Consider the following 27,367-nt stretch of genomic DNA (forward strand, 5'->3'; position numbering starts at 1 on the left):
TATCATTATTTTTTATCCATTTTCATATTGAATCTTTTAGCACATCTCAAATTAAAATCTTTGAAATAACATCAAATTAAAATTTTTAAAATTAAAAAAAAATGAAAATTTTATATCTAATTTCTTATAAAAAGAAAAAAGAAAACCTCCTATAAAATTATTTTATTATTTATTTTTATTTTTTACTTAATAAATTTATTATATTATGGGAAATTCTAAATGCATCATTTTTTTTCTTTGCACTTTGCTTTTTTTTTAAAAAAAAATTTTGTAAGTAAGATTGTTTAATTACCTTTCTCACAAGTTTTTGTACATCCATATTTAGTAAATTTTATAACTTACCAAAAATGAATTTTTAGAAAGTTATATAGTTTTTTATAAATAGATTTCTGAAAAAAAAAAAGAATGAAAGTTGAAGGAAAATTTCAAAAAAAAGGAAAATTTATTAGAAATTTTTATTAATTAATATAATAAAAATTATTATTAAAAATTAAAAATTTTAAAATTAATAAAAAAATAAGTTAATTTTACTATTTTAACATTCTTTTCTATCTCTTCCCAAGTACCGGAGTTTAGAGAAAAACAATCAAACCCAATAACCAAGATGAAGGAAAGGAGTTTTAGAGCATACGCTTGGATGAAATAGATGAAAAGTTAAAAAGGATGCTTACTTGGGAATGGAGAGAAATTTGTAAAGGAGAGGTTGCTGCGCTGTGAAGTAATCTTCTCATATTGCTTTCTTGCTTTGCTTGGCTATGTAAAGTATTCTTATTCTCTCTTCTATCCTTTTCATGCTTTCACTTTATTTTCAATTTTATTATGAAATTTATTTATTTTTATATTATTACAATATCAAATTTTCGATACTATCCCATCAACTTTGAATTAAACCTTTAAGAATAATGAGGTTTAATAATTTTTTTAAGCCAAAAAACTAGTAATAATTTATTTTATTAAAGCCAAATTAAAAAAAAAATCGATAACAAGTTGTAGCCGAAAAAATAAAAAAATTTTATTAACTATAAATTTTCTAAAATTTATATCCAAAGTCCAACTTAACTTATTATGTCAGGTCTTAGTTCCCAGTTCTTTTTAAAAAATTAAAATATTAAAAATAATAGAATATTAATATTTTAAATATATTTTAAAATTAAAATTAAATTAAAGAGTTTTATTCATATTTTAATATCTGAGTCCGTTCCATGCTTGAAATTTTTTGTCCAAAACACAATTCAACTATGGTTGCTGTAGGTTATAAACTATCAGTGACCGACTAAGCTTATTTAATAGATATAGGATAGATGCCAACAAATTAAGAACTTTATATATATATTTAAAATTTTCAAAATTTAAATTTTAATCATTGAAAATAAAAATTAAAAATTTGATTCTTTATTGACAGGTTATAGCATTAGAAAATATTCAAAAGTTTTCAATAACAACTATTCGAGTCACACTTCAACATTCTTTTTTTTTTTTTTCATGATAAGGTAAAGAGGCTCATAAAACATGCCCACAGTTCTCTTCTCTGGCACATTAGTATGTAGATCCAAGTGAGCAGAGGCGAAGTGAAACAATAACTAAAAGGAGGCCAAACAGTAATTGAATGGAAGAAAGAGAAATGCTTATTGATTTTGGTAGACTCAACTACTAATCTAAAATGATGTAAAAAATAATTTTGGGAAAGCCGTGGCCTCTACCTCCCAGCTCCACCCCACAAGCAAGAGGTATTATCATAAGGTGAAGTATACGAGGTAATTTCTGTTAGGCAAGCAAGAGGTATTATCATAAGGTGAAGTATACGAGGTAATTTCTGTTAGGCAATTAACACACACGTGCAGCACTCATACATAAAAGAATAAACTTAAATTAAGAATAAAAACACATAAATATATTTGTTTCGGTTCAACTCAAAATGCTCTACTCTAAACCTAATCCATTAACAAATAAATCTTTGCAATTGTGAGACTTTTAGTATGAGAAAAGTCTTTAAAAATTTCTTACTCAATACTTAACTCAAAACTCAATTATACCATTTTAATAACCTACTCACCTAGCTATTCTATTAATGTTTAACTATTTGGGATTACCAAACCAAAATATCTTATTTATAAAGGTGAAACTCCTTATACCTGTACTAAACTTTCGATGTGGGATATAAGATAAATTCAAACTCACTTAACTTTCGATGTGGGATTGTAATATTTAAGGCAAATCCCAACAAATCTTTCATTGACTTGAATCTTCAAACACTTTAACACAATCTGCAAAGTTAATATACTTACCCTTCTTCTTTTATTTCATCACAGGGATCTCAGCAATTGAACCTCTATCAAGCATGTACAAGTAATTTTTTATCCTATTTCTTTGTAGAATCACATTATCATTTTTGTATACTTTTAACTAATCATTACTACCTAATATGTATACCCTTGAAAAGCTAACTCACCCAAAGCAATTAAATTGTAGCTACAATCGATACATATCGTACATGATGAAGCGTCTTAACAATACCATTGTAAGATTTAAGGCAAATACTCCTAATGATTTGAATCTGCACATTTTATTTGTTAGCAACCGCACTATCCCCATACTTCTCATTTTCATTCAACTCCCAAAAGTAACTCCTATCATTACAAACATGAATTGAAGTAGTTGAATCTAAAACTCAACTTTTATCACCTTTTAAAGTCTGATTGTCATTCACATAAATCGTTAAAACGATATCATCATCATCAGATACAATGGTAGCAATATTACTTTTTCTTTTATCTAATTTTTTTTCATCATTCACTTTTTTGAAAGTAGCTATAAGTAGCTATATCCCGTCTCAGCTTCTTACAACGTACTTGGATATGTGTTTTTTCATCACAAAATATTATTCTATGTTATTATAATCTCTGTCTCTTGACTTGGATCTTTCTCTTGTTCCATCAATCATCTTTTGAGTCCTTTCTCGATTAAAACCCTTTACAGTTAGTGTATTCCCCTTAAGTGATGAGTTCTGTGATTTCATAAACCTTTCGTTTTCACGTAACAGGGTAATCACATCATCCAATTTCAAAGTAGACCTGCCCACCAATAAGGCTGAACTAAAGGCCTATAAGACTTAGGTAAAGATGATAACAAAATTCGAGCATTCTTTTCATTTTTTAACTCATCAACAGAAATCATCAGCACTTGAGAAATCAATCTATTAAATACATTCAAGTTATTATGAAGACACATATATTTTTTCATCTTCAGAGAATATAGATCTATTTTCAAACATAATCTGTTAGTCAATGACTTTGAAATATAAATACCCTAAAGCTTATCTCATAAACTCTTTGGAGTACTCTCAATTAACATATTATACTTTATTTCTAGGGCTAGCGTCAATCTAATAGTATTAACAGCCTTTTTTTGAATTCTATTTCAATTACCATCAAATATTTTCTTAAGCTTACTACTCTCTAATGTTTGATCCAACCCTTATTGTACTAACAAATCTTGAATCGTACTTTGTCATAATATAAAATTACTCTTTCTATCAAATAACGAAATATCAAACTTAAGCATAAACATACTAAATATACATTCTTCAAATATCTTGAAACACTACTTCATGATCTCTTAAGCCCACGGACCTTAAACCTTAAACTTTACTCTGTACCACTTGTTGAGAATCACCACAGCTCTAATACTACTGTTGAGAAATTAACACGCACATGCAGCATTCACACAAAAAATAACAAGCTCAAATAAAAAATAAGAACGTAAAATATATTTATTTCGGCCTAACTCAAAATGTCTTACTCCAAACCTAATCCACTAACAAATAAATCTTTATAACTATGAGATTTTTACAATGAGAAAAATTTTCAAAAACTCCTTACTCGATACTTAACCAAAAACCTAATTACACTTTTTTAATAACTTACTCACTTAGCTATTCTCTTGGTATTTAACTATTTGAGATTACCAAACCAAAATCAAAATCTCTTATTTATAAGAGTGAAACCCTTTATATTTTTATCAAACTCTCGATATAAAATACAAGATAAACTCAAATTCACTTAATTTTCAATATAAAATTATAAGATTTAAGATAAATCTCAATAGTTTCAGCTATTTTTTTAGCAATTTTTATCCATGCATTTTCTCTTCATTAATCCAAAACGAAAACCCCATTGTAAATCCTTTTAGAAAGTTTTTAAATCTTCTTCACTTTGCGGGAGAGCATTCTTTTCTAATCGAGAGATTACAATTGTATCATATCTTAATAAAAATTTTAAACTATATTGTTTTCTTTTAATTAAGAGATTGCAAGTGAACTCATAATTTTTATCATCATAATTAAGTAAAATAATATTATTATGAAATAAACAGGTGTAAATTGTAAAGCTCATTTATGTCAAATAATAATTCAAAGATAAATCAAATATTACTTAAATTTTTTGTAATTTTTATAAATATTCTTAATTATTTTATTAAAGAGTGATATTTTATTAAAATATTTTCAACGATGTCATATGATTTTATAAGTCTAAAATTTTTTAAAAAAATAGATAAGAATTATGAAAAAGAAACTTGAATATGATAGTATTAATTTTTTAATTTGTATTATTTAACAAATATTTTCATTTTTTTATCCAATTTCATATTTAATCTTTTAACACATCTTAAATTTAAAATATTTGAAATAACATCAAATTAAAAAAATGAAAAATTTATTCCTAATTTCTTATAGAAAGAAAAAAAGAAACCTCTTATAAAATCATTTTTATTTTTTTAATCAACAATTATATTATTTTTTATTTTTATTTTTTCTTAATAAACTTATTACTATACAGGAAATTCTAAATGCACCTCATTTTTTATTTTCACACCTCAACATTTTTTTTTATAAATAAAATTATTTAATTATCTTTTTTTACATGTTTTTGAAAATCCATAACTTACCAAAAATAAATTTAACTCACTGAAAATGGATTTAACTTTCCAAAAATGAGTTTAACTTTTCAAAAATGAATTTTCAAAGAGAAAGAGAATGAAACTTTAAGGAAAATTACAACAACAAAATTTTGATTAGAAATTTTTATTAATTAGTGTAATAAAAAATTATAATTAAAAAATTATAAAATTTAAAATTAATAAAAATAAGTTGATTTAATTATTTTGTCCTCAGAGAAAAAATAAAATCCTATGACAAAATAATAAAATCAAAATGTTTTATTAATTTTAAATTTTATGATTTTTTTAATAATAACATTTTTATTACACTAATTAATAAAAGTTTTTAATAAATTTTTTTAATTTTCCTTAAACTTTCATTTCTTTCAAAACTTTATTTTTAAAAAATTATAAAATTTACAGGACATAAATATTCGAAAAATTTTTAAAAAAATAAATAATTTTATTTAAAATTTTTTAAAGAAGAAGTGTGAAGAAGAAAAAAAAAAAACAGGGTGCAGTATATTCCTATCCTTGAAACGTGACAGCCGTATCCTAGTCTGAAAGTAAAATGCCAGTTATGTCCCTTACTCAATCGAACAGACACGTGTGGAACAGCCGTCTCCTTTGTTTTGATGATATTTAACGTCTTTTCTCTCGATCTCTCATCTCAATAGAGTTTTTGACAATAGATTTCGATGGACCAAGCCTATTCTCATTGTCTTCTCTGAACTCTTCCCCCGCCCACTCCCTCTCTTTCATGGCGATCGCTGCTGCTTCTTCCTTCTCCGTCGGTAATCACAATAATTTCTCTCTTTTTTTTTTTACTATTAATGGAATGATTGCTTACAGGCAAATGAAGATAGAGATTTTCTTTTGTTAATTTTTTAAGTAACCATTTCGATTTTCTTCTTTTAAAGCAAACCGTTTTTGGTTATTTGTATGTTTCAATGCCTAATTTGCCGTAGAAAACATGGTTTTGTTAGCTTAAACTGGTGTGGCCACATGCATGTAAGTTTTTTTATTATTTTTATTTTTATTTTTAGTCAAGTTGATTCAATTGATGTGATGAAAAGATGATGCAAAAGAGTGTAAATATGCAAATTATACAAGTAATTTTTGTTATAATTTTTCCTTCACTTTGTCTTCTTATTTATGCTCAAATTTTGGATGATAGTATGATAGCAACAAAGACTTGAAATAGGACATTCCCTATAGCTGTGTTCAAGAGGAAACATATTTTCTTTTTGGTTTTTGAATGAACAAAAGAACTCTGAATGCCCCCACTTTGAAAATTTTATGAGATTTGTATACCCTTTTCATGGCTATCATCAGAACACTTACATGCAAATGGGCAAACTTCATTTTCTGGAATGTAGTTTATCGTCTGTTCTTCACTTATCTGATTGCCACGGAAATTTCCTTTTTATATTAATTTTAAATTTATGGAATGGGTTTGGGAGAGCAATTGGCTTTGTCAAGTAGTTAACCAATTATAGTTTTCATTTTGCCAAGAAGTGAACCTCTTGTAATTGTTATCTAGCTTTGGGTTCTATAGTTGATTTCCATTGTTGGGGAGAATGCTTAAAAAATGTATAGACTTATGATTTGGCGTCTAATTCTAGGTTTTATACTCATATTTTTCCTTCGTACCAACATAAAATATTAAAGGAATGCACATTTCGTGAATATTTTTCCTACATTTTACTTATAGTGAGGCTAATTTTGATGTCTGCATTTGCATTTTCATGATTTCTTTTGGTAACCCCTTATTGTTGCATGATGCTATCAGGTCCTTTGCAGTGTCATTTATGTCAAGTAGAAGGGGTTTATTACTCACCTTTACATGGGGTCAGAGGCAGTTGGATCAAAGCTACGTTTTTCTGATGGTTGTAAAGCTATTGACTTATCTAGCATAAGGTGCGAAATGGTTATATCTAAGCTTATATGGAAAGAGAAAACCATTTCTGGATTCTGTCAAATTGATCCAGTTTTTCTTTATTAATTTGTTTATGATTTTTTATAGCAGTATCTTTCCATTTCTTTGGCAAGCCATCTATTTTTGAAGCTTAGATTTTATTGTGCATGTGTCTGGCTTGTTAATTTACAAGTACAAGTTAAAAAATGCTTGATATTTTGGCTCATTGCTTTTGTTGTGTGATGGTTGTTTCTCCTGAGAATTTTATGTATTATTGTAATGTTGTCTGGTGAGAAGGTCAAGTCTTTGTATCATACGTTTTAGCAAATTGTACAAATTGGTGATTAACAGATATTTATTTGCTCACCTAAATAGGAAAGCAATATTATTGTCAAGATGTGTCTTGTGGATCCTTCCATCTGTTAAACTATGAATTTTGGTATTAGCTTGGCTAATGCAGTGATAATGTTGTGGGTAACACCTTAACACTCGTTGTTTCTGGAAGTGCTTGTTTGTTTTGTGGTCAATAAGAAAAACATGCTAGTTTGATTAAATTGCTTCTACTTTAATGTTGTTTGGATTCAAGGCAATTCGACACCAAAAATACGTTAATGCAGTCATGTCTGCTTTTGTAATATTTATGGAATGAATGTAGTGTGGGTTTTTTGGGAGATGGGCATTGGTCTAATGTCTAAAAAAATGGAAAAAAGAAGAGAGGTAACATGTGAAGCATGGTTCCATCTAGCATCCATCAACCATGACTCTACTGCTTTCTTGGTCTCCATTTTTAATATTTTTGCAAGTAAGTTGAATATCTGCTAAATACTAATATAGTAATCTGGTCTTCTCAGCTGTTTTGTCTTCAGATAAATGGTTAAGATGCAGTTTTCCGTTTCAGTTTCAGATGCAGGAATCCATTTTGGGATCAATACAAGTTCATTGGTTGTCTGAGGTACGTGATCTTTGCCTTTCAAAAGTTTCGGTTGCCAAAGATTATTCTGATTCTGTTCCGTATTCATCTTGTTATGCAAGTAACCAAGGTTATCATCCTCTTGAAGAACTGAAAGTTTGCAAAAGGATCCGAGAAACAAAATTATCATCAGCTGAAATAGCAAGGACAACTGTTGAGGTGCATCTTTTAAAATCTTGTTATTACAGATCTGGCAAAAAAATTTAGAGTTTAGATCATTTGAAATGAGTTGAATAAGTTGACAGCATCAGTGTGTTTGTTACTCCCATAACATAAACATAACTAATTTTTCCTCTGCAACAAGAATTCATGGTTATGCTTTTCCAGTTTTGCTTGTCTTAGGCTAACAGCAGTGCTTTGCTAGTCTTTCCTAGGACGGTACATTCTAAACCTTATGAACAGATTTCGTGGGCTGAATTTCAGTATGTTGTTGATGATTATGGAGGTAAGTTGATGGAGTACCACTTTTGGTCTTTATTAAGCTTTCTTTTTATTAGTATTTTATTTCCAACTGTGTTTTTGGATAAATAACTTTCCAACTTTTATTTATAAATTACAATTTTTTCTTCTTTCAGAATATCTTATTTCCATTGAGGCTTTAGTTGTCTTTATATACATTCTGGTATGCTTAATTTATTATTGTTTTGGGATTTTGAATACTGAAATTAGTGTTTCTCTCTTTCCTTTTCCTTTCCTCTGTTTCTGTTTTCTTCTTCCCTTCTTGTTTATACTGTCTTCCCATTTCTCTTGGTTTATTATTGCTTTTATCTCTCTCCTTAAATAATTAGTTCTCTTCTTTCAATAAGTTCGCATGGAGCATGTTATATTATATTTACCTAATTTATGTGTTACCTTTCTTTTTCTAAATTCAGATTTTTTTTTTTTTGAAAATTTTGATGATGAGAACATCTTACAAGATCGTGGAGAAAGTAACCTTGTGGTGAGGATATAATTGCTTCTTAAATACTGTAGCTTAAATTAAGTTTGATACCACTGCATATTTACTGCAAAGTTGAGTGTCTTTAATTTATCATGGGTTAATATTGTGAATGGCTCCTAGACAATAGTGAAATATTCATTGTGGTATCCGAATTTTAAAAATTTTTAATGTGATATTTGAACTACAAATCTGTTAACTAATGTGATATTTACTTTTAACATAACTAGTTTTAAATAATGACATGTAACGGATAAACCACCCTTTAAATATTATATTAGTTAACAAATTCATAGTTCACATATCACATCAAAGATTTTTAAAATTCAATATCACATTGAACATTTCATTATAATTTAGGAACTATTTATAACATTAATCCATTTATCATTTAGAAGTCACTAGGCTAACGGTTGCTATGTATCGACTGTACTAGTCAATGCATAGCTGAAGAATATGGTCAACAACGAATAGAGAAGGCAAAAAAATCCAAAACCGATAGGTTCTGACCTTACTTGACTTCTTAAGATTGATTTAAAAAAAAAAAAAAATCAAATCGGGTTAAGTCGAGTGACATAAAAAGAATTTGAGGTCGGACTCGAGTTTTTGGCAAACCAAATCTTATCTAATCCGATATATATAAAAAAATTATTTATTTAATTTTATATTTATATTAAAAATAATATTTTATTAATTTCGGGTCGGATATGATTTTATATAATGTCGGATCGGTTCAGGTATAAAAATAATAAAAAATTTGTCCGATTTGATCAGGTTTTGCTCGTCCTGACCCGACCCGTTGCCATAACTATCAATAATGCATAGCTTTCAGATTTTGATATTAAAGGTTCCAAAGCTGCGGAGGGATTTTGATAAGCCTTTCATCAATCTGTAAACAAAGAATAAATGGCTTCTGAAATTACAAAAATCAGTAATAAATTGCAAATGTTGTAACAAGGCTTTGGAGATGTTAAAAATGTATGCATGGCTGCGGGAGAGCATTATCCTCTAATTGGGAGATTGCAAGTGTATTATTCCATGATAAAAGTTTCAAACCATACCCTACTCTTAATTGTACTGGTAGGGTTTAAAATTTTCATCATCATAATTAAGTAAAATAATATTATTCTGAAATAAACATGTGTAAATTGTAAAACTGGTTTATGTCAAATACTAATTCAAAGATAAATCCAATATTATTTCAATTTTTTTTGTAATTTTTATAAATATTCTTAATTAATTATTAGGGACAAATGTTTTATTAAAATATTTTCAATGATTTCATATCATCTTATGAGTCTAAAATTTTAAAAAAAAAAAAAAGATTCTTCAGCATTCTGTTTATCATGCAATAAACTGTGGGATTTTGGAGGAGGGACGAGAGGTAAAACGATCATGCAATATAGTGTAAAAGATGCTTATTATTTGGTATTATATTCAAAAGAACATACCACACCTTTTTGGAACTGATGGAGAAACTTCACAGAAGGCTTTCATCTCTTCTTTAGAAGCTAGTGCGTCTATAAAAAGGACATCTGCTCCAGCATCAGCAAAAGCCCTTGATCTCCAGAGTGACTCCTCTAAAGACATTGCTTGACGAGAATCTGTTCGTGCTGCAGTAACAATGTCAGAACCACTCTCTTTACGAGCATCAACAGCAGTTTTAACTCATTACAGCTACCTTCCTGCCTTTTGTATGACCACAAGCTTTTGGAGACACCTAGCAATGAAATTTTATAAAAACCAGAGCCTCAAAATGGAACAAGAATAAATAAGCAATTCAAAGACTATTAAACAAAACTGGACGGTAGAATGTAAATGAAACTGCTTAGAGTGCCATAAACATTGTTTACTGCCTTGCAGGGCTAGCGTTCTGCCGATAAAGTCACTTCTCATGAAAGTGTCTAGTTTCCCATTCACTATATTACAAGCTTTTGGTAATCTTTTCAAAGTGTATCTTCTATATTGTGTGGTTTTGTTAATTTATGCTCAAAGTTTAAAGTTTAATTCTTAGGTTTATGTTACAGGAAACCTATAAGTTTACTACTGACTTCTACTTGCAAATTCAAAATTTACTTATTGCTGACAAGTAATACAATTTGTTTCTTCAAATCCTACTTTCTAAATATCAATTGAAACAGCTAGCCTTAGCAGCAGAAAATAACAAAAATTTCAAACACTCGGATGGGACCTTCTCCAATGCTATTCCTAAAACCCAGCACAGTGCTTAACCAGTTCACATGCATGGACCATAACATACGTACCAAAAGATTCTTAAGATGAAGCTAATATGTTACTCTACATGCTAAGAACCAATCTATCTAAGATTTAGAAACCATTAGCATGAGTCCTGACGGAATTAATCCAAAAACAGGAGCTATAAAGTTGGTAAAACTCCTGAGAAAAGGACAGAGAGAACGGTAGGGAAGAGAGGACAAAGAAAAAGATGAAAATTGATCCAAAACGTTTACCAGCAACATAAATATTTGAAAAAATAAAAATTTTTTCTACCGAACATGAACTTGATCTTCAAGAATGATCCTGCAAAGCCTGCTCTTATATATCCTTTCACAGTTCTCTTGACATTCATCGCATTTCCATCCATTATCACCATCCCCAATGACACGAATTGACACAGCCTGGGTGATTTGTTGCCACCGATCCACCATTTCACCATAGGAAATAAATACTGTGTCTGGTAATTCCAAATCCCAGGCGAGCAGCAGAAATGGAAAATCCTAATGATGGCAGCAAAAGATGTTAATGAACATATCATCTTGAAACAGTTAAGTAACAAGATAGAGAAAATCTTTTAAACAAATACATTTGTGCAATAATACGCATTCATATTTTGATACTAGAAATGCATCAAACATATATAAGGGATAATTCAAAGAAACAAAATAATAGTGTTGTACAAATGAAACCAACATGTGGGGAGAACACAAGGACAAAATTGCAGTAATTACTAATTTATTACAAAACCCTATGAATTCGTATATGGTCCTCAAAATAAGTCCAATGGAACTAATATCAGGCTTATGGACATAAAAGGAAACAAAAGAAAAGTAAACAGAAATGCCTTAGATAATTAAACAATCAGCATCAATGAAATGAGCAGTTAGCACTAAAAAATTGCAAATTCACAGAGCGCTCTTCTTGTTTGAAAAAAAAAAATGCAATCCATCACCCAGAAAATTAAAGTAAAACAGCTAGCACAAAAAACTCCCATTTTAAAGAACCAGATTAATCATCAAAATTCAAGTAGTTATCAATCATGCAAACAAAGACCAAGACTTGGGATTATCAAATCAATGCAAAAACTGCACAAACCACGAAAATAGAAGAAACCCAAATCACAAAATCCAGCAGTTTAATGATCAATAAAGAGAAAAGATTGGCCCTTTTATATCCAGAAACTCCAACTCAAGAAAACCCACATCTTGGAATTTTTATATCTATGAAAAGATTGGACAAAAAACATAGAAATAAAGCAGAGTACCACTGGTGAAACAATACTGAAAGCCAGCTCTCTCAACAAGCTTAGCACTGAGACAATAAAAACAAGCAGGGCCTTAGTGAACCCCTGGCAATTCCAGAATTTGTCTAAGTGCCTTTGCGGGTGGATTCCTCTCTCCTAAATAAGCTGATATAGCTTGGAACCGCTTAGAAGCAGTAAAGAGAGGGTTGGGCTTTGGTTTTCTTGTCTGGGTATTGATGGGAGATATAAAGGAGCCATTTTTGAAATTTGGAAGTGGAAAAGAGTGAGCTTGGGAGAAAGGGTGGTTGAAAAAAGAGAGAGCTTGGTCTCTGCTAGCTACTACCACTGATGATGGGTTCATGATTGAAGCTCAGTTTGCCTCCCTCTTTGCGTCTCTTGGTGACCCTTTGCTTTGAAGTTTGGTGATGAAAAGGTCGTTTATTGTCAAGAATTTTTCTTTAGCAAAATTTGATCAATGAAAGAGAAAAACAAATAAATAAAATTTAAAAGGGAAAGAGAACAATAAAAGGGAGAAGAATAGGGCTTTTGAGCTTTGTCTTTTAAGTTTTTGTATCCAAGAAAAAAAAAAAAAAAAGAACAGAGTTTTTGTTTCAAGTTGGCATTTAGAGGAGGTAATTAAAATTTGGATAAGCACAAACATTAGTTCATAATAATCTGATACTTCTTTTTCTTTTTTTTTAAATATTTTCGGATGTTTTAAAATTATATTTTTTTTAATATCTAAAATTTTTATATTTATATATTAAAATTATTTTTATGATTTTTTTTACATTTTAATATTAAAAATAATAAAATTTTAATTTTATCAAAAAAATTAATTTTAATATTAAATACATTAAAATAAAAATTTTATAAAAATTCCATAAAAGTTAATTTTAATCAATTTAGTCTCTAATTTTGATTAAAATAAAATTTAAAGATAATTGACAACAGTATTAAATATTTATAATTAAATTCAATTACTTGAATATTTTTTATGATTTAATATGTTAACTTAAAAATTTTTTTTATCAGGTGGCATATATTAGTATAGAAAAATTTGTTTTCAAATAAAGAATATACTAATAATTTTTTAAAAATCTTTTTTGAAATGTAAAAGTTGTTTTTTTATAATTTAAAAATATTAATTTTTATTTAATTAATATAAAAGATGATTTCTTTTACAGCCATTTGATTCATGTGACCATAAAATTAATGCACCTCAGGCAACCACTAAAACCCCATGGCATCCAAATTAAAATGCTAAATCTTATTATTGTTATTAATTTTTCTTAAATTTACTTTTAATAAAATCACAGTGACTAAATCCATTAAAATAAATTTGGAATAGAGGGATTAAAACAGTAAAACTAACATATTAGAAGAACTAAACCCAGAGTTTTAAATTTACATAATGTTAGTGTCTCGAATTTAAAAAAGAGTTTTGAATCTCACATCGAACATAATAGGAAGGTTACTAGGATATAAAAGGGTTCACACAATCTCTTCCTTGTGAAACATCTTTTGTAAGATAAAATAGTGAAGTCAGGAGGTCAGAGTGGATAATATCTCACAAGGGTGTGAACCGTAGCGGTCAAGCTGATTTGAGACGTCGGATGAGTGGATGCTCAGATCTCCAAGCCGCGCGAGTTCGAAGCTTGAGTCTCGACCCGTGACAAGTGGTATCAAAGCCAGCCCTATACCACTCGATCTACTCAAAGCACCTCGAGAGAGGTAAGCAGGGTGGCCAGCCTCCGTGACGAGGGCGTCACGAGGTTGGGTGAGGGGGAATGTCACGGACTTAAGGAAGAATCCGAGTCCCGGAGCCATGCGAGTTCAGAGCTTAAGTCTCGACCCGTGACAAGTGGTATCAGAGCCAGTCCTATACCGTTCGATCCACGCCAAGCACCTCAAGGGAGGTAGGTAGGATGGCCAGCCTCTATGATGAAGGCGTCACGATGTTAGGTGAGGAAAAATGTCACGGACCTAAGGAAGAATCTTGACGATGGCGTTGTGAGTTTGGGTGGGAAAGAATGTTACGGACCTAAATAAGAGTCACGAGATTAGGTGCGGGAGAATGTTACGGACCTAAAGAAGAGTCTTGAATCTCACATCAAACATAATATGAGGATCATTGGGGTATAAAAGGGTTCATACCATCTCTTCCTTTTGAACATAATAAGAGGATCACTATGGTATAAAAAGATATCAAACATAATAAGAGGGTTATTGAGGTATAAAAGAGTTCACACCATCTTTTCCTTTCGAATATAATAGGAGGATTACTAGGGTATAAGACGTCACGAGGTTGGGTGAAGGAGAATGTCATGGACATAAGGAAGAGTCACGAGATTGGGTGGGAGATAATGTTACGGATCTAAGGAAGAGTCCTGAATCTCACATCGAACATAATAGGAGGGTCATGGGTGAGAAAGAATGTTATGGACCTAAATAAGAGTCACGAGATTAGGTGCGAGAGAATGTTACGGACCTAAAGAAGAGTCTTGAATCTCACATCAAACATAATATAAGGGTCATTGGGGTATAAAAGGGTTCAGACCATCTCTTCCTTTTGAACATAATAAGAGGATCACTATGGTATAAAAGGATATCAAACATAATAAGAGGCTCATTGAGGTATAAAAGAGTTCACACCATCTTTTCCTTTCGAATATAATAGGAGGATCACTAGGGTATAAGGCGTCACGAGGTTGGGTGAAAGAGAATGTCATGGACATAAGGAAGAGTCACGAGATTGGGTGGGAGATAATATTACGGACCTAAGGAAGAGTCCTGAATCTTACATCGAATATAATAGAAGGGTCACTATAATATAAATGGATTCACACAATCTCTTTTTTTCGAACATAATAGGAAGGTCACTAGGGTATAAAAGGACATCGAACATAATAAGAAGGTCACTAAAGGGTTCACACCATCTTTTCCTTGTGAGACATCTTTTGTAAGACAATTGTAAACCGTGACGGTTAAACTGATCTGAAACGCTGGATAAGTAGATGCTCGGATCCCAGAACCGCACAAGTCGAAGCTCAAGTCTCAACCCGTGACACTAGCACTACCTTATCTTTGTTTTTTTTTTGTTTCAACTTTTAAATCAAATAATTATAAACCCTAAACTTTTTTCTTTAATTATATTTATTTATTACATGAAATTGGTTTGGGCATTTTTTGTGTATCACAATTGAAAACAATGAAGTAATGAAAGCTTTGTAGGAGATATGGTACAATAAATATATCATTGGATTTAGAAGAGCTTTAGTATGGGTTTTATTTGTTTCTTTCCTACTAAAAATTTCAGAACCAAACTTGCCAATCTTCACGGTGGAGAAAGTGGGGAGCTTTGATTCAGTATAAAAAAAGGTGAAAAAGCTGGAAAATCAAAGGAGGAAAGGGGCTAGGGATAGAGTATCAGATCAAAAAATGAAGGATAGATTACGACAGATTGGGAAGTGTTCCTGTTTCTGAAGCATCTGTTGTAGTTCAAGCTAACGTACATACACACCGAGAGTGGGTAAATATTCAAGCTTTTCAAAAGCAGCAATTCCAGTTAAATCATGGACATTTCTGTACCAAAGAAGGAACGTAGAATCCGATAAAAGAATCAGTTAAACATATGTGAAACTCCCAACATGGTTTGCAGAACCCAGTCTAGGTACAAGGCTGTAAAATAAGTTCATGAAATATGTATATATATATGATTTCTGGTGATAGGTGCTCTGATTATTAACAATCTCGTCCCGTCCACCAATTGAGTGGGAAAGTTGACAACATGTTGCAATGATTACCTTCTTAATAGCAGGTCCAATGATTTCCTCGGAAGGAATTCACGAAGGGCAATGAATTGAGTCATCAGAATCATATTCGGAAAATAAATCATAACCTGACTCAACTTCAGAATGAAGACCATTGCCACCAGCTTTATGACCATGAACGATCTTTGATGAGTCCTCAAGATCTACATAGGCAGTTTTTTTGTATAAGCCCCTGCTTCTGTCCAGAAATCCTTTTCTCATCATGCTTCCAAATCTTTCCCTGATATCAACAAGGGGGTATCTCTGAATAAGTCGTTGACAATCATAGGCTTCCCTAAGAACAACAGTTTGAGTACCAGACACCTCGGGAATATAAAAGATGCCAGGATGGCGCTCAAACACCTTAGTAAACTTCTGAGGTAGTGACAACGGTTTGCATAGATTACTCATATTCTGACGTTGAGTTTTCTTCTGTATGGTAAGGTGAAGAAGCTCATGAAAGACACCCACGATTCTCTTCTCTGAAACATCAGTACGTGGATCCAAGTGAGAGGCATCAGCATAAGGTGAAGTATATGGTAGTTTCTGCCATTCTTTCAACCATTCCATGCACTTTCTCTTCAATCCAAAACCCCTTGTAAATCCTATTGGGAAGGCTAAACAGTTATTTTTCAAATCTTCTTTTGTTTGCATGACAGCATTCTTCTCTAATTGGGAGACAGCAAGTGTATCATCCCATGATAAAAGTTTTAAACCAATGCGATATCAGCAAGGTGAACCAAAGAAAATAAATCAGGGTAATGTGGAATCAAGGAATCAACATAATAGCAATCCCAAATCCCATTTCAGCTGATCAACAGTTTGTAAAGGAAGGGTTCTATCCTTGGTAAGCATCGGCGATTTCCGGAGCCTGTCAAGCAAATCCATCATGCCTTCCAGGATAACACCAAGTTTATCATGGTAAAGATTTAAGGCTTCAAGGGTCAACTCAAAGCAAGGAACACGAGTGCCAGCGCTATCAAACACATAAGATTCATGAAAAATGGTAGGGTATCTCCTGATAAATGTGGATAGCTTAAGATCATGTGGCAGACCAAGTTGGCCGCGATGCCGGGACAGTTGGTAAATGGGGAGACAACAATTTGGAGCAGAGGAAAGGATGGAAACAAGATTGCAGGCTGCTCTTAGATCTCTTTCACCAGCAACGACAGCATCTAAGGTTTTATCTTTAACCCATTTCAACTTAACATTAACTAGACTGAAATTCTGCTGGTAACTAAATCCCTTCCTCAGTCCACACGAAAAACCAAAGATTTTAGCTTTTCCACACAAAAACCAATAACCCATTTCCTTTTAGCAATAGAAAAATGACATAAATCAGTTGTAACATGCTACCAAAGTTCACCAATTAAAACAGCCTTTGCAACATCTATAGAGACAAAGAAAAATACCCAGATTAAGATTTTTGCTAATTCTGCACAAACTGCTTTGTAAATTAAATAAACAAGAGTTAAAAAAAAAAGGGTAATTCCGGGAGAGACAATTTATCGAACACATAATGTGCAAGAATGCCACCATATGAAAATTTCTTACTTCTTGGGCCACAGCAAAAAAGTAAAATAAAATGCTTACATGAATGAGGCTGAGCTGAAAATTTAATTTTCCAGTGAAAAGGTTGAGGTGAATCAACTTGTTATTCTTTTTATCGTCTTTTTCTTTTCCTCCTTAGAGAGTTGAATGATTTCCCTGGAAAATTTTCTCAAAATTTTAGTGCTGAAACGAGAAGAACTATGCCGTTACTTCAGACGGTTTAGAAGTTTAAAAAGGGTATATTTTTTTTTCTTTAAGAAAGAAAGGAAAAGTTTTTTTTTTTTTGAAATAGAAAGGAAGGAAAGTTAAATTAAAATATAAGAATTCACAACTAGTATTAATAGTATTTCATAATTCTTTATGGCATAAAAAAATGTGATACACGTGGTATATTTGTATCTTTGAATTAAAAAATTATAATATCCATATATAAAAACAAACTCACGTACAAAAGGAAAGAACTTTAGATCTAGCACAAAATGAAGAGGTAAAGATTAAACTGAAACCAATTATTTTTTTTTTTTCTTATGAAAAATATACATTGAAAAGGTTTATTATTGCAAAAATATATAAAAAAAAAAGTAGTTTTCTTTTATTTTTTTTATCTTTTAATCAAGTAAAAATAAAATTTTCTATGATCATTTTCAAAGTTCAAATATTATGATTGAACTAAAAAATTGGTACAAACAAAATATGGGTTTAAAATTAAGAGACAAGAGATATTAAGAAAATATAAAACATCTAAAAAACTTATTATCATCTTCATATGAGTAGAATCTCAATTGAAAAAATAACAGAAATTTCAGATTGAATAATCAAATACAATTCAAATCTCTTAAATTCAAGTTCAGATGGATACATTACATTAATTTAACTTAATATTGAAAAAAAAAAAAGCAAATTACAGTCAAAACAAATCTAACAAGCATTATTACAAGGAACAATGCAAGGACTATACTCAGTTTTCTAGTCCTGAGATTTCCTGCAAATGAAGTGGTAGTTTTCAAGTTCCCAAACCAACAACTGCTCCATCCTGACTTATATCCAGAAACGATTTGACCACCATAGATTAATTGGTGCTATACATTTCCAGTGAACAATATAGTTGCATCCAGACTTCGCACATTCGAGAGCCAAACCTTGACAGGGCTTACCACATCTAACGCAGTCAGGGTAGTAATAAATCTTGTTAACAAAAGTGAGAGGGTGTGGATGACCCTTGTACTTGTAGATACCCCCCAATTTGATAAATGGAAAATTTCCAAGAACACAGTCGATATGAGCAGAATTATCACAAGTTGCACAATGGTAAAACCAATGATTTGGATCTCTTCTTTCCTCACAAATGTCACAATAATAACATTCTGAATAATTATTGCCATCATGATTTGTGAGTATAAGAAGATGTTCATCACATTTGTGTCGAGCTGCAGTTGGTAGTGAAAAACATTCAGGATCTAAAGCAAAATTGCACTCCTTACAACAGAATGCCCCATCTGTACCATCACCACAAGCAATACAATGCCCTTCATACTGGTTATAGTAAAGGAGAGGGTGCTCATGTTTTGGACTTGTTCGAGCACCTGGAGTTAGAGCAATCACACATCGAAGGCATGTCTGTCCCTCACATTCGCTACATTTATAGGCAAAGGCATTAGATATGAAACGACAATTTTCACATCTAAAAACGTCATCTGATGTAAGGATGAGAGGTTGCTGGCAATCATGATGCCAAACAAGCTTCATCTTAGGTAACTCAGCACAAGCTTTATGAAGAAAAAAATCACATTGTGAACAATAGTAAAATGAATCCAAGATCGGTAACACGCACCCGTCACAACTTTTATCACACTCTGTGATTTTGTCACTTAACATTAAGTTATGAATATGCTTGAAATGCTTTATTTTTGTAGCTTCTCCAGCATCGTTCCTCTCGAAAACACAAGTGGTGGACTCAATAGATATATCAGGCAAAAGTTCCAAACTTTCACTAGATTTCTCACCTTCATTTTTGAGTGAAACTATAAAATACGAATCTTTGTCCTTTGTCACACAGTTCACATGGAATATAATATTGCAACCTAAACAAGAGTAACTGCCATACTCTGTATTGACTTCTTCATGACAAATTAAGCAATTCTGACTTTTAAAATCTTCTTCGTGAAAGAAATATGTGTGAGAAATGCGATGCTCATGCCACTTGCTTCTGATAATTCGTGGCAATGAAAGGCATTTTTTATGGACTATAATGTTGCATGTACAACATATATAGGCAACACAATTTCCTTCTGTACCGCAAGCATCACAAATGAATGGAGCTTCTCTCAAGAGCAGGGTGAATGGGTGTTGATGACTTTTATCTTCAACAACGGGCGGTTGTGATACACATCCAATGTGAACAGCAAATTTACAAGGTGAACAACAATAAATAAATCCTCTTCGTGGGGTTTCTTGACATATATTGCAAGAAAGTCGTTCACTATTAAATTGCAAAAGAAGAGGATGTTTACGATGGCTCGGGTGATTGATTTTAAGAGGCAGATCGACACATTTTTTGTGTAGATTAAATCCACAATCAAGAGAAAAGTGGGTATAATTTATCAAAGGTTCCCAACACCCGAAGCACTTACTAACGTCTTTTAATTCTTCACCAATGTCACTTTCAGTGGAAATCGGTGGATCTTCAAGAGCAACATGTTCAAGCTCTCTCAAATTTTTTTCAGCAATATTATATGTAAACAAAGCACATTTGATATGAAAGTCCAATTTGCAAGAGCAATGGTAAACGAACCTCTTACATGTTTTGTTACAAAAGTAGCAAACGCACCATGTATAAGAAGATGGTGGACTTTGCAGAAGACCAAGAGGATGGTCACGATGAAAAGGGTGATTGATCTCCAAAGGTGCCTCAGCACATTTCTTATGGAGGTAAAACCGACACCCAAAACAGCCAAAACTTGGAGCTGACACCTTCTCCCCACACATCGAACACTTAGCTTTTTCACTTGCATTGCTGATCTGCTCTTCATTCAACAGTACCAGTGAATGTTCATGCCCAAAAGTTTGAGACTCCATAGTATGTCCTTCCTTTCTGTCTCTTCCCAAGTATCAGAGTCCAGAAAATAAAAAATAAAAAACACCGAAACCCGAAGTCCAAAATGAAGGAGAGGCTGGATTTGGAGTTTCAAAGCAAACGTTTGGATGCAAAGAGATGAAAAGTTAAGAAGGATGATTACTTGGGGATGGAGAAAAATTTATAAATGAGAGGTTTCTGCGCTGTGACGTAGTCTTCTCGTACTCCTTTCTTGCTTGGCTTGGCTTTATAAAGTTTTCTCGTTCTTTGTTCTGTCCTTCCATGCTTTTCACTTTATTTTCATTTTTATTATGATATTTATTTATTTTCTTATTATTACAATATCAAATTTTCAATATTATCCCATCAACTTTTAATTAAATCTTTAATAATAATGAGGTTAAATAATTTTTTAAGTCAAAAAAATTAGTAATAATTTATTTTGTTAAAGCCCAATTAAAAAAAAAAAAAAACCGATACATCAATAACAATGCTAACTCAGTTTTAGCTAAAAAAATAACCATTTTTAATTCATAGAGTCTGATTGTCTTTCTAAAATTTATGTGTTTGTATTGCTAAATTTATATTTTTCTTACAATTATATCTAAGTTTAAAATTTTATGACAAATATAAATATAAATATAAATATATATTCAATTAACATGTCATAAGAAAATTATATTTTACTATTATTATTTTGATTAAAATGTTGAAAATAAATGTGAAAAATAAGAGATATTAAATATGGATCAAATTGTAAAAAGAATTGAATATAAATATAATATTGATTTTTTAGGAGAACATAAATATTGAATGATTAATTAAATAATAAAAAAAAGTATTGGCATACATTTACTAAATTATGATTTTGATTAAAATATTAAAAAAAATCAATCAAGAAATGTGTGATAAACAAAAAAAAAATTGAATAAAAATAATGTCAAAAGAAGAAATCATCTAAATAAAATAAACAATAAAATTATAAAAATAATATAAATCTTAAAGAAAATTTGAATACTGAAAATATGACAAAGCACATATTATTAATTATTAATAGATTTAAAGTGATATGTGTTTTTTTAATTTAAAAAGAAACTAATAATAAAGTATTTGAAAATTAAAAAAAAAATAGAAGAGATACTTATGATTTTAAATTTAGGGAGAATATTTTTGTTTTAATTTTTATTGGCATATTTATAATTAAAAAAAATCAGTAATATAATTTGTTTTTAAATTTAGCAATATTTTAAGTAAAAATTAATTATTTGATTAATGAATATTTTGTCATATTATTATTTTCTAATCTATTTAATGTCAATTTAACCTTACACCAACTATAAGTATTATATGTTGTTGTGGACTTATGATCTTATTAAAGAAAGTCTTTTTTATAACACTTAACTTAATTTAAATATTTAAAAATAATTTAAAATGAAAGTTGGTTATATATTTATTGTACATGACGAAATTATAACAATACACATCTTTTATGCATGCATTTAGTTTCACCTATTATTATAGAAAAATCAATTAATTTAAAATAAAAAAAATTAAAAACATATATTACAGATAAAATAATAAAAATGTAATATTTTAATATTTCAATGCTTTACATAACATATAAAAATAATAAATAAATAAATGAAATCCAAAATTTCAAAATTATTTTATAAGGAACTTATATAGTTTAAATGCAAGATGAAGAATATGTACATGTTTTATATAAAATATAGTTAGATTAATTTTAAATGAGATTTTATTTTTATTTTTTTTCATTGGAATGATCACAATAATCTTATCTCATTTAAATGAAGATAAAAATTATAAATTATTTAATATAAAAAATTTAGATAAATATGATTTTTTTAATATTTGAATATCTTTTAAATTTAAATAATAAGATCATTTGGTAGTCAACTACAATTAAAGAACTAATTTAATAATATGAATTGTTCACGTAAAATTACACATAAGCAAAAATTATCAGGTTTCAATTATTTTTATATATGATTTATTTATTTTATATTATTACAATATCAAATTTTTAATATTATCCATCAACTTTCAATTAAACCTTCAATTTTTTGTATTTTTTATAAATATTCTTAATTAATTATTAAGGAGCAATGTTTTATTAAAATATTTTCAATGATTTCATATGATTTTATGAGTTTAAAATTAAAAAATATATATATTTCGAAAAAGAAACTTGAATATGACAGTATTAATTTTTTAATTTCTATTATTTAACAAATATTATCGTTTTTTTTTATCCAATTTCATATTGAATCTTTTAGCACATCTCAAATTAAAATATTTGAAATAACATCAAATGAAAATTTTTAAAATTAAAAAAATGATTTTTTTATTTCTAATTTCTTATAAAAAGAAAAAGATAACCTCCTATAAAATTATTTTATTTTTTATTTAATAAAATTATTATATTATGGGAAATTCTAAATGTATCATTTTTTTTCTTTACACTTTACTTTTTTTTCAAAATTTTGTTGTAAATAAAATTATTTAATTACCTTTCTCTCAAGTTTTTGTATATTCATATTCGATAAATTTTATAATTTATCAAAAATAAATTTATAAAAAGTTATATAATTTTTCATAAATGGATTTCCAAAGAGAATGAAAGTCGAAGGAAAATTACAAAAAAAGAAATTTTATTTATTAATATAATAAAAATTTATTATTAAAAATTATAAATTTTAAAATTAATTAAAAAGTAAATTAATTTTACTATTTTAACATTTTTTTCTATCTCTTCCCAAGTACCAGAGTTTAAAGAAAAACAATGAAACCCAAAGACCAAAATGAAGGAGAAGCTGGATTTGGAGTTTCAGAGCATACGTTTGGATGAAATAGATGAAAAGTCAAAAAGGACACTTACTTGGGCATGGAGAGAAATTTGTAAAGGAGAGGTTGCTGCGCTGTGAAGTAATCTTCTGATATTGCTTTCTTGCTTTGCTTGGCTTTTTAAAGCATCCTTTTTCTCTCTTTTACCCTTTTCATGCTTTTCACTTTATTTTCAATTTTATTATGAAATTTATTTATTTTTTTATTATTACAATATCAAATTTTCCATATTATCGCATCAACTTTCAATTAAACCTTTAATAATGATGAGGTTAAATAAATTTTTTAATCCAAAAAATAGATATAATTTATTTTGTTAAAGCTAAATTAAAAAAAAAAAACTCAATAACAATACCAACTCAATTATAGTTAAGGGTATAATTGAGTCGAGTCGAGTCGAATAGTGAGAAGCTCGAATTCGAGCTCGACTCACAAATTGAGATTTGATACTCGACTCGAGTTCGATCGAGTTTTATTTTTTAAGCTCAAGTTCGATTCGTGATCGAATTCGAGCTACTCGAGCTCGCTCGATTAAGCTCGATTAATATGTAAAAATAAGCTTGATTATATACTCGACAATAGTTCGATTATTCATGCTCGAACTCGGACTCGAAATATTTTATTAATTAAAATAATAAAAATATATTTAAATATAAAAGCTCGATTAGGCTCGCGAGCTACTCGAATTGGATATAAAAATACTCGAATTCGATTCGATCAATAAGTAGAACTACTCGAACTCGAGTTCGACTCGATAATAATCGAACAGAATTCGAATATTTTTTGAATCGAACCCGAGTAACTTATGAGTACCAATGTATCATTTACAATTCTAATTGTAACAAAAAAAATAACTATTTTTTTATTAACTATAGATTTTTTAAAATTTATATCCAAACTCCAACTTAATTTATCATGTTAGTTCACAATTCTTTTTAAAAAAATTAAAAAATTAAAAAAATAATATTTTATTATTTTAAATATATTTTAAAATTAAATTTAAATTAAAAAGTTTTATTCATATTTTAATTCTATTTTATGCTTGAAATTTCTTGTCCAAAACACAATTCGACTATGGTTGCTGTAAGCTATCAGTGACCAACCAAGCTTATCTAACAGGTGTAGGATCGATGTGGACAAATTAAGAAGTATATATATATATATATATATATATATATATATATATATATATATATATTAATTTTCATCATCATAATTAAGTAAAATAATGTTATTATGAAATAAGCATGTGTAAATTGTAAAGCTCGTTTATGTCAAATACTAATTTAAAAATAAATATAATCTTATTTTAATTTTGTTGTTATTTTTATAAATATTCTTAATTAATTATTAAGGAGAGATGTTTTATTAAAATATTTTCAATGATTTTATATGATCTTTTGAGTCTAAAATTAAAAAAAAAAAGGATTATGAAAAAGAAACTTGAATATGATAGTATTAGTTTTTTAATTTGTATTATTGAACAAATATTGTCATTATTTTTTATCCAATTTCATATTGAATCTTTTAACACATCTCAAATTTAAAATATTTGAAATAACATCAAATTAAAATTTTTAAAATTAAAAAAATGAAAAATTTATTCCTAATTTCTTATAGAAAGGAAAAAGAAAACCTCCTATAAAATTATTTTTATTTTTTAATCAACAATTATTTTATTATTTTATTATTATTGTTTCTTAATAAACTTATTACATTATGGGAAATTCTAAATGCACCTCTTTTTTTCTTTTCACACCTTCACTTTTTTTTTTAATTTTTTATAAATAAAATTATTTAATTATTTTTTTCACAAGTTTCTGAATATTCATATATGATAAAATTTATAATTTATCAAAAATAAATTTAATTTACCAAAAATGGATTTAACTTTCTAAAAATGGATTTAACATTCCAAAAAATGGATTTCCATATAAAAATACAATGAAAGTTTAAGGAAAATTACAAAAAAAAATTTTATTAATTAGTGTAATAAAAATTTTTAATTAAAAAATCATAAATTTTAAAATTAATAAAAATAAGTTAATTTTATTGTTTTGCCTTCAAAGAAAAAATAAAATCTCATGACAAAATAATACAATTAAAATTTTTTATTAATTTTAAAATTTATGATTTTTTTAATAATAACATTTTCATTACATTAATTAATAAAAATTTTTAATACAATTCTTTTTTGTTTTTCTTAAACTTTCATTTCTTTCAAAATTTCATTTTCAAAATATTATAAAACTTATTAGATATATATATTCAAAAAAATTTTAAAAATTAAATAATTTTATTTAAAAAAAAAAAAAAAAAACAGGGTGCGGTGTATTCCTATCCTTGGAACGTGACAGCCGTATCCCAGTCTGAAAGTTAAAATGTCAGTTATGTCCCTTACTCAATCGAACAGACGCGTGTGAAACAGCAGTCTTCTTTGTTTTGATGATTTTGAACGTCTTTTCTCTTGATCTCTGCTCTCAACAGAGTTTCTGACAATAGATTTCGATGGACCAATCTTATTCTCAATGTCTTCTCTGAACCCTTCCCCCGCCCACTCCCTCTCTCTCATGGCGATCGCTGTTGCTTCTTCCTTCTCCGTCGGTAATCACAATAATTTCTCTCTTTTTTTTTATATGAATGGAATGATTGGTAACAGGCAAATGAAGATAGAGATTTTCTTTTGTTAATTTTTTAAGTACCCATTTCGTTTTTTTTGTTTTAAAGCAAACCCTTGTTGGTTATTTGTATGTTTCAATGCCTAATTTGCTGTAGAAAAGATGGTTTAGTTAGCTTAAACAGGTATGCCCACATGCATGTAAGTTTTTTATTTTTATTATTATTTTTATTTTTAGTCAAGTTGATTCAATTGATGTGATGAAAAGATGATGCAAAGAGTGTAAATATGCAAAATATATAAGTAATTTTTGTTATAATTTTTCCTTCACTTTGTCTTCTTATTCATGCTCAAAATTTGGCTGATAGTATGATAGCAACAAAGACTTGAAATAGGGCATTCCCTATAGCTGTGTTCAAGATGAAACATATTTTCTTTTTGGCTTTTGAATGAATAAAAGAACTCTGAATGCCTCCACTTTGAAAATTTTATGAGATTTGTATACCCTTTTCATGGCTATCATTAGAACACTTACATGCAAATGGGCAAACTTCACGTTCTGGAATGTAGTTTATTGTCTGTTCTTCACTTATTTGATTGCTAACGAAATTTTCTTTTTATATTAATTTTAAATTTATGGAATGGGTTTGGGAGAGCAATGGCTTTGTCTACTAGTTAACCAATTATAGTTTTCATTTTGGCAAGAAGTGAACCTCTTGTAATTGTTATCTAGCTTTGGGTTCTATAGTTGGTTTCCATTGTTGGGGAGAATGCTTAAAAAATGTATAGACTTTTGATTTGGCATCTAATTCTAGCTTTTATACTCATATTTTTCCTTTGTACCAATATAAAATATTAAAGGAATGCACATTCCGTGATTATTTTTCCTACATTTTACTTATAGTGTGGCTAATTTTGATGTCTGCATTTGCATTTTCATGATTTCTTTTGGTAACCCCTTATTGTTGAATGATGCTATCAGGTCCTTCGCAGTGTCATTTATGTCAAGTAGAAGGGGCTTATTACTCACCTTTACATGGGGTCAGAAGCAGTTGGATCAAACCTACATTTTCTGATGGTTGTAAAGCTACTGACTTGTCTGGCATAAGGTGCGAAATAGTTATATCTAAGCTTATATGGAAAGAGAAAACCGTTTCTGGATTCTGTATAACTGATCCAGTTTTCTGTTATTAATTTGTTTATGATTT

At 29.2% G+C, this 27,367-nt stretch overlaps 3 protein-coding genes and 2 pseudogenes across 14 annotated transcripts in view; 2 read left to right on the plus strand and 3 right to left on the minus strand.

The window, feature by feature from the left end:
- The first annotated feature begins 5,475 nt into the window (after positions 1-5,475).
- LOC111307780 (Pentatricopeptide repeat (PPR) superfamily protein) overlaps positions 5,476-27,367 on the plus strand; it is a 29,059-nt gene continuing 7,167 nt past the window's right edge. For 2 of the 3 annotated variants that reach the window (XM_022905993.2, XM_022905995.2), the window contains exons 1-2: positions 25,996-26,146; positions 27,142-27,268. In XM_022905993.2, coding sequence (XP_022761728.1) covers positions 26,071-26,146; positions 27,142-27,268 — 203 coding nt within the window. In that variant the 5' untranslated portion in view covers positions 25,996-26,070. Of the gene's footprint in view, positions 5,730-6,727; positions 6,856-25,995; positions 26,147-27,141; positions 27,269-27,367 lie in introns of those variants that run through there. The other variant, XM_089751311.1, reaches the window with a different exon arrangement.
- LOC111307777 (uncharacterized protein At3g49140-like) lies at positions 7,185-10,481 on the plus strand. 8 transcript variants are annotated; one of them, XM_089751317.1, is made up of 6 exons: positions 7,185-7,655; positions 7,752-7,982; positions 8,166-8,268; positions 8,399-8,445; positions 8,696-8,763; positions 10,247-10,481. In XM_089751317.1, coding segments are annotated over exons 1-6 (495 nt in total). In that variant the 5' UTR covers positions 7,185-7,610; the 3' UTR covers positions 10,248-10,481. The 8 variants fall into 8 exon arrangements, 6 of the variants coding, with proteins under 6 accessions (XP_089607443.1, XP_089607441.1, XP_089607440.1 ...); XM_089751315.1 differs by lacking the exon at positions 8,696-8,763; XM_089751314.1 differs by lacking the exon at positions 8,399-8,445.
- LOC111307778 (carboxyvinyl-carboxyphosphonate phosphorylmutase, chloroplastic-like) lies at positions 10,164-12,819 on the minus strand (annotated as a pseudogene). The gene is made up of 3 exons (XR_016331855.1): positions 12,263-12,819; positions 11,232-11,498; positions 10,164-10,480 (listed from the first exon to the last, which is right to left on the minus strand). The product of XR_016331855.1 is annotated as a carboxyvinyl-carboxyphosphonate phosphorylmutase, chloroplastic-like (transcript).
- Positions 15,779-17,926, minus strand: LOC111307252 (protein WHAT'S THIS FACTOR 9, mitochondrial-like; annotated as a pseudogene). The gene is made up of 2 exons (XR_016331853.1): positions 17,647-17,926; positions 15,779-17,443 (listed from the first exon to the last, which is right to left on the minus strand). The product of XR_016331853.1 is annotated as a protein WHAT'S THIS FACTOR 9, mitochondrial-like (transcript).
- Positions 18,412-21,226, minus strand: LOC111307253 (uncharacterized). Its single transcript, XM_022905272.2, has one exon. It carries the CDS (start codon positions 20,677-20,679, stop codon positions 18,643-18,645), a length of 2,037 nt encoding a protein of 678 aa, XP_022761007.2. The 5' UTR covers positions 20,680-21,226; the 3' UTR covers positions 18,412-18,642.

This window comes from Durio zibethinus, chromosome 22, assembly GCF_047325235.1.
Source record: "Durio zibethinus cultivar Kanyao isolate XHJ-2024 chromosome 22, ASM4732523v1, whole genome shotgun sequence".
Taxonomy (NCBI): Eukaryota; Viridiplantae; Streptophyta; class Magnoliopsida; order Malvales; family Malvaceae; genus Durio; species Durio zibethinus.